The 10966-nt window shown below is 24.4% G+C and overlaps 1 protein-coding gene across 1 annotated transcript; it reads left to right on the forward strand.

Moving 5' to 3' along the window:
• Positions 1-235: 235 nt before the first annotated feature.
• On the forward strand, positions 236-6526 carry LOC137819751 (uncharacterized protein At1g28695-like). The gene is made up of 3 exons (XM_068623724.1): positions 236-531; positions 1032-1424; positions 5838-6526. Exons 1-3 carry the CDS (start codon positions 385-387, stop codon positions 6354-6356), a joined length of 1059 nt encoding a protein of 352 aa, XP_068479825.1. The 5' UTR covers positions 236-384; the 3' UTR covers positions 6357-6526.
• The last annotated feature ends 4440 nt before the right edge of the window (positions 6527-10966 follow it).

A 10966-nucleotide genomic window follows, 5' to 3' on the forward strand; every position in this document is an offset into this window, starting at 1 on the left:
TAATGTTACTCCTTAATATTAAAATTATCAAAATTAAATATTTAATTACTAAAATTATTTAAGATGAATAATTTAATTCTTCATCAAACAGAATAAAATCTGCTAAAGTTAATTCCACTCAGAGGTTACTGTAAAATTAATATTTATTTAGGTAAATTATTTAATAGTTTCAATTTTCTTCAACATATGTTTGGCCTGTCATTTATTATAATAAAGGTTCTTAGGCATAAATGGTGCTTGCTACTAGTTGCTGTTTCATACATGGTCTTTTTATAAAAGAAAATCACTATACTTTTTTTCCCTCTCTTTGACCTAATTCTCTCTCTCTTTCTCTCTCATATATTACTCTTGAGTGTTGGTTGTGTGAACAAAGACAAAGACACAATGAGAAGAATGATGGATAATCCTCTTGTGAGTTTGGCAACTGTATCATTAATCTTCATTGCTGCTATGTTGCTCTATCAAGGCTCCTCCTATTTCTCCAACCAAATCATCCTTTTCCAAAAGCAACCACTCAATCAATCAAATTTTGTAAGTTCATTCAAATTTACCCTTTTTTTTTAACATAAATCATGCATGAAAGATAGATAATCTTCAATTGCTCTAGCTAGTTCTTAACCTAGTTTGCATCAATTGTATATAGAGAGAGTTTGAGTCATTTGACCTTTATTGGAAAAAAAAATCAAATCTCATATGAAAATCAAGTTTGCATTATAAAAAGTTAAGTGAATTTTGTGTTACATGCTTGAGTGAGAGATTGTTGTGAATCTCTGAAGAAATTTCTCCAAAAATTTTCACATGCTTCTGCTCCTGAAATTTTATGTATCTAATGGGTGAAGATTTTGTTGTTCGACATACAGTCCCATAAGTATGGGATGGATGCTGGTGAGGTGATTTTATGGGTAATTATTCGACATATATATATATAATTTGTCTTTTTAATAGGGTTGGAGTATCTAAAATACTTCATATTTATTCTTTCTTTACTGATACAAATTTTATTCTGAATGTTGTGCAAACAAACATTGTAGACGAACAATGTTGAAGCATGTGGAGATACCCTTGATTGTGCCTTGGCCAAAGCTTCAATGGGAAACAAAACAGTGATAATTGCAGTAGTGAATAGGGCTTATGTTGAGCAAGATGTGGAGAGTGACAGCACCATGCTTGATATTTTTCTCAGCAGTTTTTGGCTTGGAGAAGGAACAAGGTCTCTGATTCATCACATTCTCTTAGTAGCTGTTGATCAAATTGCCTATGATAGATGCATGTTTCTGAAGATGAACTGCTTCAGATTAGAAACAGATGGTGTTGATTTCAAAGGTGAGAAAATTTACATGTCACAAGACTTCATCAAGATGATGTGGAGAAGAACTCAGTTCCTCTTGGAAGTTCTCAAACATGGCTACAACTTCATTTTCACAGTAAGCAATTCTATTCTCTCTCTATTTTTTTTTTATCTCTTTTACCATCATCAATTGCCCTTTCTCATGTTTAAAAATAACTCATTTTTTAATATGTCTTTTAACCTCTATGTATATATATCATGTACTTTTATATTCAATAAATGAATAAAGAGAGATTAATATATTATAAGTATAATTTTTACTAAATAATTTTCTATTGGATCATGTTTTCCAATACTCACTATTAAATTAAAAATTCATTTCATCTATATTATATAATAAAAAATTATACCAATGTGAAATTATTTTATGTCCCGATTATATGTATTACATGAACATATATTTTTCAAAATATATTAAAATATGAATTATTAGACTACTTTGTTATTATTTATTCAATTTTAACAAAGTTTAACTTAATAAATTACAATAATATAATATTATAATAATCACAACAACATAAAATTATAATTTATAGATTAAATCGAAAAAAATATTATTATTAATATAAAGTTTAGTAAACATTATACTAGTGTTATTGATACTTCGTAATATATTATATATTAGTGTAATTTTATATATATATATATATATAGTATATTTCAAAAATCAATTTTTTTCTTTCTTTTATATTTTTATTTACTTAAGATTTGAAACATTTTTCCCTCTTCATTTTTTTTCTTTCCATTTTACATTACAATGGGTGAAGTCAAAGATGTGTTTAATTTAACTTTCCTTAAAAATATATAGATAAAATGGTTAAGCTTACCTTAATGAAAATGAATATTTATTATGCCAAGTTGAATATAAGTAGTTAGTGTATTCAACTGAATTTAAAAAGGAAAGTTTAATATTAATTTATTTTTTTATTAAATAAATTATTACCATTTTCTTCAAGTAAACAAGGTTTAATTGTGCTCCTAATTAAAGTATATTCATATATTCCAATGAAACACGTCTTTTCTTTTTTGTTTGAAATTTGGACCAATTAATAGTATTCTCATAAATAATGGTCCCGAAAAGATTTTAATTGTACTCATTAAAGCTCTGACTTTGTTTAGTACTTTCAAGTTTGAACAATAATATTTCTAGAATGATTATCTGATTAAAGTAATAATAAAATATTTTTAATTAAATTTCTATTAAAAAATTATTATTATTATTATTTATATTTTCTAAATTAATAAAATAATATAATAATTATTTTTATCTTTTTATCTTTTTGTTTTCAACTTACTGATTAACTTTTTTTTTCTTTTTTTAATTTTTTATTTAACTCGTTGTTTGTAAAAAATAAATATTAGAAGAAAGAACATATTATCACTAAGTAAAAAAAATAACATTATTTTTATTCACTGTAAAATTAAATAGTAAAGTATTTAGAAGAAAAAAAATATTTTAAATATTTAATGTACAGTGGTAATATAATGTACACTGGTAATAACAATTTTAAATTAAAATAATATTATTTTATATTTATTTTATCAAGATAAAAATAATATTAATACTGTTTTAGTATACCAAAACAATACCATTAGTGGCCCTTAACATTTTTTGTTTGTTTGTTTTTAACTAGTTTTATTGTTGTGACAGATTTTTGAGTTCTTTAATTAGTTTTTGTCCACATAAATTTTTGTGAAAATTTGAATTATATTCAAAGTTGCCATTTAAATTTACAACCATTCCACTATTCACTTACGTGCAAAGTGCATATAGCAATTAAATACGTTTTGTTGCATTTAGAAAAAAAATAGCACTTTACCAAGAAAATTATTGAACCATATTTAAGGTGTTGAGGAGTGGAAAATAACAGAAGAGAAAAAATCATAATTATGATATTTACATTACAGCTTGATGAAGTTTATGATATTTTTATATAAAAAAAGTGTTTTGGGATATTATTGTATTATCATGAAATATTTAACCATAAGTATATTCAAAATAAACTTATTTTCAGAATTAAAAATTTAATATTAAAACTTAAATAATTTTTTTATAAAAACTCTTAATCCAATACAAGAAAATAATTAAATAATAACTAAATTTAGAGGAAAAAAATAATTAGTCACTATATTAACTACTATTTTAAAGATTAAAAAATTATTGATATTTAAAGTGATTTTTTTTATATAAAAATTTTCACGTTAGACATCACTATGCAACTTAAATCTAAAGTGATTTCTATTATTAATAAAAATTTATAAAATGATTTCTAAATTGATATCTAAATTAGTCTTTAAAAGACTAATGATGACTAAAACCTTGGTAGTTAATGGTTAGATATCGATTTAGAAACTATTTTATATTTTTTTATTAATAATATAAATTACTTTAGAAACTTATAATTATTTTAGTTTATAAAATAGTCTCTAATTTAGTCAAATAGTAACTAATTATTTTGGTCTTTAACATTATTTTCTATTTAATAATTTTCTTATAGTAATATTTGTATTTTTATTAACTTCTAATTTGTTGGAACAAATTGTTTTCGGACTTTTTTATTTGTTTGAATTATAATATTATGTATATTAGTCTAGACTAAAGTAGGTTATAAATTAATTTTAATAACTTCAAGAATTTTGCTTTTTAATAATCTCAAAATGGCAGCCGACCTATCTCAGCTTAGTTGTAATAGTTGGTTTAGTATGACCTTATGTTAAGTCTACGGTCAACGGACATTTTTAACTTGAAAATTTTACAAAAATTGTAAAAATTGTCTATAAAAAAAATCATGATATATCATTGTCAAAAATCTAAAGTTTAATATTCAATGACAATATACATTATACAACATCATATACCTTGCTTTAAATATTATTTGAATATTTCTATTAATGTTATTTTCATTATGTTAGAAATCACACATCGATTAGAGATAAAGACATTCATGGTATATAAGTAGGTCAAAATCTCGTTGTATAAGTCGGTTTCGTAAGGTTGAGTTAAACTTAAAGTTCACTTCTTAATATTGTATGAGAGTCATGTAAAGTTTATCTTAGTGAGAGTTTGTTGGGCTTATGAAGTCACCCACTATCGAGTCATTATCGAACTATCTATAATATATAATCCAATGCATGAGTTGACATATATCGGTTTTAGGGGGAGTGTTGGAGATTCCACATCAACTAAAGATAAAGACATTTTATAGTATATAAGGGAGTGTAAATCTCACCTTATAAGCCCATTTTGTAAGGTTGAATTAATCTTAGAGTTCACTTCTAAGTACATTATTTTTTTATTAGCAAAATAATAAAATTAAGATGAAGCACAAATGGGTGCTTCAACCCTTGTACAAAACAACATGAGTAGTCTCATTCACAGATAATCCATCAATAATGATCTCCCTTATTCTCATTCATAACTGGTCTAAACAAGGCAATAAAGAAAAAAAAAAGACACAGGATAACAATTTCTCCAAACATACCTAAGTGGTACACAAAATTGCCTTGACTAGTCCATACCACTTTGCAAGGTATAAGTAATGTAGGAAATTGTGTTGAGTTAGTTTATAGTTGCCACCAGATTGTCTCCTTTATTCTTTCACCACAACATGCGTCAATGCCAGCATTTGAAACCCAAATTCATTTCCTCTTTTTAGTCAATATCTTTGCAACTTATTAGATTGTTCTCATATGATATGATAGTAACCTTACAACAAGGTGAGCAAATGAAATTGGGATAAAACATAACATATTCTTGTAGGGAGGGTAATACTTGAAAAATAGATCAATATATATACAAGAGTTCATATTATTTTGCAATTGAGAATCCTAATTTTTTTTTAAAAAAAAAACACCACAATATATACATTATAAACATAATTGATTGAAGTGTTTGTACTTAATAATCTAAAATGAGGATTCAACACTTTATTTACTTCCCAAAATCCTATATTTGACAATATATAAATGGAAGAATGTGTTTAATAATACATTAAACAAGTGCATCTTGATATATCATAAAATAAACGGTCAGTTCGATCTTGATCTATATGGACATTGAGTCAAATTGGTTACACACAAAAAAAATTATTTTATTTTTTACTGTTTTTTAAGCTTAACTTAACCTAAATCATAAACCATGTGGACTAGATTATTGGAATATAGTCATTTTGACAATTTTATATGAGTGTTTGATTCATGATCATAAAAAAAAAAAGTTGTTGAGAGAGACAAAATTCAATTTCAAAATAAATTAGTCTTCAATTACTAACTGAGAGATAATTTTGTGCAAACAAACAATTAAAATAAAAATTAAAGGATATTTTTTCTATTACAGAAAAAAGCTATATATTTTACAATAAAAACTCAAATATTTATAACTTGTATATAAAGAGAACCATAATCGTTGAATAGTTAAATAAAAAAGTATATCAATTGAACTTTCATATTTTTTTTGTCTTCTAATTCTCATTCAACATGTTTTGTATAGGACACAGATGTAATGTGGTTAAGAGACCCCTTTACAAGGCTGAGCAAGAATGAGACAGAAGACCTACAAATAAGTGTAGATGCATACCTTGGTGATCCTTGGTCAGAAAGTCATCCAATCAACACTGGATTTTACTTTGTGAGGTCAAACAACAAGACCATTTCCTTATTTGAAAAATGGTATGGCCAAAAGGATAACTCCAAAGGAAAAAAAGAACAAGATGTTCTTTTAGACCTAGTTAGGAGTGGTATAATTAAACACTTAGGACTTAGGGTTAGGTTTTTGGACACCCTTTATTTTAGTGGATTTTGTCAAGATAGTAAGGATTTTAGGGCAGTCGTCACTGTCCATGCCAACTGTTGTAGGAGCATCATCGCAAAGGAAGCAGATATGAAGGCATCTCTTAGTGATTGGAAAAGGTTTAAGAAGTTGGAAGCAAACTCAACAGAAAGTCCTAAGTGGACTAGCCACAAATGGTGTAAAGAATCTTGGGAAAAACCTTTAAAAGTAAAGGACTAATTAGATAATATATATATTTATATATTTGTTGAATGATATTTTTTTTCACATATGTAGTTTATATTAGATGTTAGTTTTAATTTAAAAAAGTGATAACATTTGAGTTGTTGTATTTTGTCCTATGATTATAGAAAAAAATCAATAAATGAAGAGAAAAAATTTATGCCTTTATGCCTTTATGTGTTATGTGTTGTAATGATAAGGTATATGCAAATAAAATTACTTTATCATATTTAAGAAAGTGAAAATACCTAAAGTTTCATGCCATAAATTGACCATTCACATACAAGTAATTAGTTTACTCATTTTAAAGATTATATCACAAGACTATATTTTTTCTATTTTTTAATTATTAAACAATATTTTGAAATTTAAATGTGGAATATAATTCATAAATAATAACTTAAGAAGTTTGTACAATTACTTGAAGTATTAATTGAATTAAAGTTAAAAATATGTTATAAATTGACACTAAATATAGTTAGTATTTTTTAATACTAGTATTTTAATTAGTACTAATTAAAATTATCGAGATCTGTTTAAAATTTTAAATATGATTCTCAATAAATATTTTATTATTGAGATTTTCTCGTTGAAAATTTAATTTAGATTTATCATAATCATCATAAACACTACAAGAAAATCATGAAATAAAAACTAATTAAAGACCAAAATAATTAGTTACAATAGTAACTAGATTAGAGATCATTTTAGAAACTAAAAAAAATTGGTTTTTAAATTAGTTTTTATTATTGTTAAATAGTTTCTAAATTGGTATCTAATTAACAACCAAGTAATTAGAGGCCAAATTTAGAAACTAAATAATTGGTTGCTAATTAGATACCAATTTAGAAACTATTTAACAATAATAAAAACTAATTTAAAAACCAATTTTTTTTAGTTTCTAAAATGATCTCTAATTTAGTTACTATTGTAACTAATTATTTTGGTCTCTAAAAATTAGTCTCTAAAAATTGGTTTATAATTATTTAGTTTCTTGTAGTGAGATATTTTGATACTTTACAAAACAAATGGAATAATTTAATTGCAAATAAAAAATTAAAAAATAATTTTATGATATAATAATGGAAGTGAAAATAAAGTTTATATTTTTTTAAATATATTTAAAAAAGAAATTATTGTTAGATTCAAACCAACATTTTGATAATTTTTGGAATTTTAAAATTCTCAGTTCTTTTTCTCTTTTGGATTTTTCTTCTACGTGGGATTCTTTTTCTTTTAAAACATTATTTCTTCTCTCTAGAACCCTCTATCAATCTCTTTAGTTTACTTGCACATAATTTCTTCTTCAAAATATAAATCTCATAATATTATGAAGTGGACTTTAAATCTAACTCAACTCCCATAAAACTGGTTCATAAGATCGAAGTTTGCACTCACTTATATACAATGAAATATTTTCATTTCTAGTCGATGTGAAATCCCAACACATATATATCAGTCAGTATCGAACGAGTTAGTATCAGTTCCCATCACCTGATAAAATTTAAGTTTTTTAAACTTTCTCTTAAGTAATTTAGAATTATGTATATGTTTTTATATAATAAAATATATGATTGTGTATTCTATAATTAGTTTATATGAGGTGTTATATTATGTCTTTAAATATAAATTTTTAATAATTTGGATTAGCAAATTATGATTATCAGTTACGAAATGTTTTATATAAAAGTATTTAGTTTTTCTTTTGGTCCCGTTGACTTTTTGTCTGTTACATGTCTCGTTAGACTTGATGGAACAAGAAAAAGAATATAAATGTTAAAATCATATTTTAAACTTTTTATGTTTATCATTTTGCTGTTTTTTAAAGTTTCAACAATATGTACATGAAAAAAAGGATTTAGGAAAAAACTAACATAATGACTAGGTTTATTTAGGGTAGGTTAAGTTACAAGTCTCTATTGAATAATTTTAATTAACTACAGTTAAACCTAACTTATTAACTCTTCTATTATAATTTCACATAGAGTTGTCACAACACTGAGTAGCATTAATATTTTATTTAAAATATATTTTTTTAATGATTTTTATGTGTATGTTGGTTATGGAATTTAGTATAGGGAAGTTGATTGTATTGATGATAGATTTGTATGTTATTGGATTTTATTATTATTTTTTTGAGTATTTTCGTATAGTTTAAGGTATGAGAAAAATGAGAATATAGGAGTATTTTATGAATTTTTCTCTCTGGAATTATATTTCTCAAAGAGTGACATGCCTAAAACAGTAAGATATTGTTTAAATGATTAGTCATGATCACATGCATTACACACTATTAATGGAGCAAAAATATAGATACCTAAGCAAAATGATATATAACTTAATCAATATGATATATAACTTAAGAAAATCTTTGAAGCTTAAGCAAGTGAGAGTATGCAACAATTACATCTTCTCCGAAACAAGTGATGATATGATCGCTCAAAAGTTGAGTCCTAACAATGGTGCATGGGTTTGTGGAATATGTGACATGCAACTGAATATGTGAGACCATGCAATTGTGGTTAATGTTCAAGCGATAACATGATCACTCAAGCATTGGTAAAACAATGTATCTTATGCTTTTTGAAAACTTGTATGTGATAGGACAAGAACATCACTCAAGTGGTATTAAGAACACTCAAGTGATGAGCGCTTCACAAGAAAAATGTTTGAGCTGGGAGAGATATAACCATTTATGCTATATGGAGTTGTATCAATCAAACAATGTGAAATCACTTAGGTGAGGAAGTTTTTCATTTGTAAGAAACAAGGTCACTCTAGCAACATTGACAGTGAGGACGATAATTTACATGTTATGTTTTGGAATAATATATAAATGTATTTGTATGTGTGATGCATGTAATATGATATTTGTATGGAATATTGCTTCTCATGGGTGTGAGTCTTTATGGATGTATTATCACTCATGGGGTGTGCTACTCTTTTATGGGTGTGTGGTCAGAATACTTGAGATGATATTAAGTCCAAATGATCGTAGTATTGAACGCAAAACTCATTAAGAAAATGAGGCATTACATGCTTCACTAATTCACATAGATAAGCTTTAGATGGTGAGAAGCTTAAAAATATTATTATTTTATCATTTTTTTTATAACAAATGTAAGTAGTTACTTTGACATAAGAAATTGTGTTAATTTTTATCAGTAAAGTTTTTTATTGACAAGGTGTTAGTTTTTGCTTAGTCAGAGTTTTTTTGAAAGACATTGAGTGTGAACAACTATTTCATTGAGATATGATTAATGTTTGCTACATTTTGGTGAAAGATTATTTAGTTGTATTTTTTTATGTGTGTTATGTTGATGATATGATAAATATGTATGCGTTATGCGTTGTATTTTTTGTTTTTAAATTATTTCAACCTTGTGTGTATATGGATTTGAACCATATCTCACTCTTCAATCTCTTTTATATTTTTCGGTCTTAATACCTAATAATAAATCTTTAATTTTTTATATATGTAAATATTTTTTTTGTTATGAAGTCATCTACTCTTATTTTTACAAACAATGAGATTAATTTGAAAACACGATTAAAAAAAACTCAATAGAGCAACAAATAAGCACATAATACAAATATTCCTATCAACATAGAAACGAATTTAATCATCTAAGATATATTTGAATGTTTATTGATTTTTAAAATCTCATTGAACATTTTTCTTTTTAGCAGAGATGATAAATTTTATAAATAGGATGATTTTATGAAATGATTGGTATTTTCTTTAAGTTGTGGCTAATTCTAACAAGCTACAAATAATTAGGAGAACAAGAGAAAAAATGTAAGAATAAGAAAAAATATATTAATATTTAATATTTGTTGGAACAAATTTATGTTGATAGGTAATGGACTTGTTTTATATATAATAAGTAAGTAAAATATAAATGGATTGAATAGTAATATAAAGAGTGACATAAAAAAAAGTCTACGATAAATATATAGATTATTATATAACTTTGTCCACAATTTACTTTGTCAAAATATGTTATTTTCATTAGGATATTTTATAATCTATAGTAATATATAATAATAAAATTTATATTACTAATATAACTGTTTTAATTATTTATTTTTTATTTTATCAATATTTATTAATTATATAAATGATTTATTCTAAATAAAAATATTCTCTTTTACACTTTCAACATTGCAACATTGAATATGTATTTTATCAAATTTTATTTTAATATATAGGATTTCATCCTATGTTAAGAAAAGATAAAATTTTATTCTCAAGATGTTAAAATTCTATTATTTTATGTAACACATTTCTTTAACAAATCGTGATTGCTAACTAAATTATATTTTGGTATATATTTTGGATAAGTTGGTGGTATATTCACAAATTTAAATTTATTTCATATAAAAATAAGAAAATAAATCATATAAAATAATTTATAAAATAAAAACAAACCTATATATATTCATTTTTACAATTTTACCAATATATAGTCCATTGTTTATATTAAAAAATTAAAATTATTTTATAGTAACTATATATAAGGATAAATGAGTTTTTTTTTCATAATTCAAAAAATAATACAAGACTATTTCACTTTATTTAATATTTACTCATTTGAATTCCTAAT

This window comes from Phaseolus vulgaris, chromosome 10 (assembly GCF_000499845.2).
Source record: "Phaseolus vulgaris cultivar G19833 chromosome 10, P. vulgaris v2.0, whole genome shotgun sequence".
NCBI classification, from domain to species: domain Eukaryota; kingdom Viridiplantae; phylum Streptophyta; class Magnoliopsida; order Fabales; family Fabaceae; genus Phaseolus; species Phaseolus vulgaris.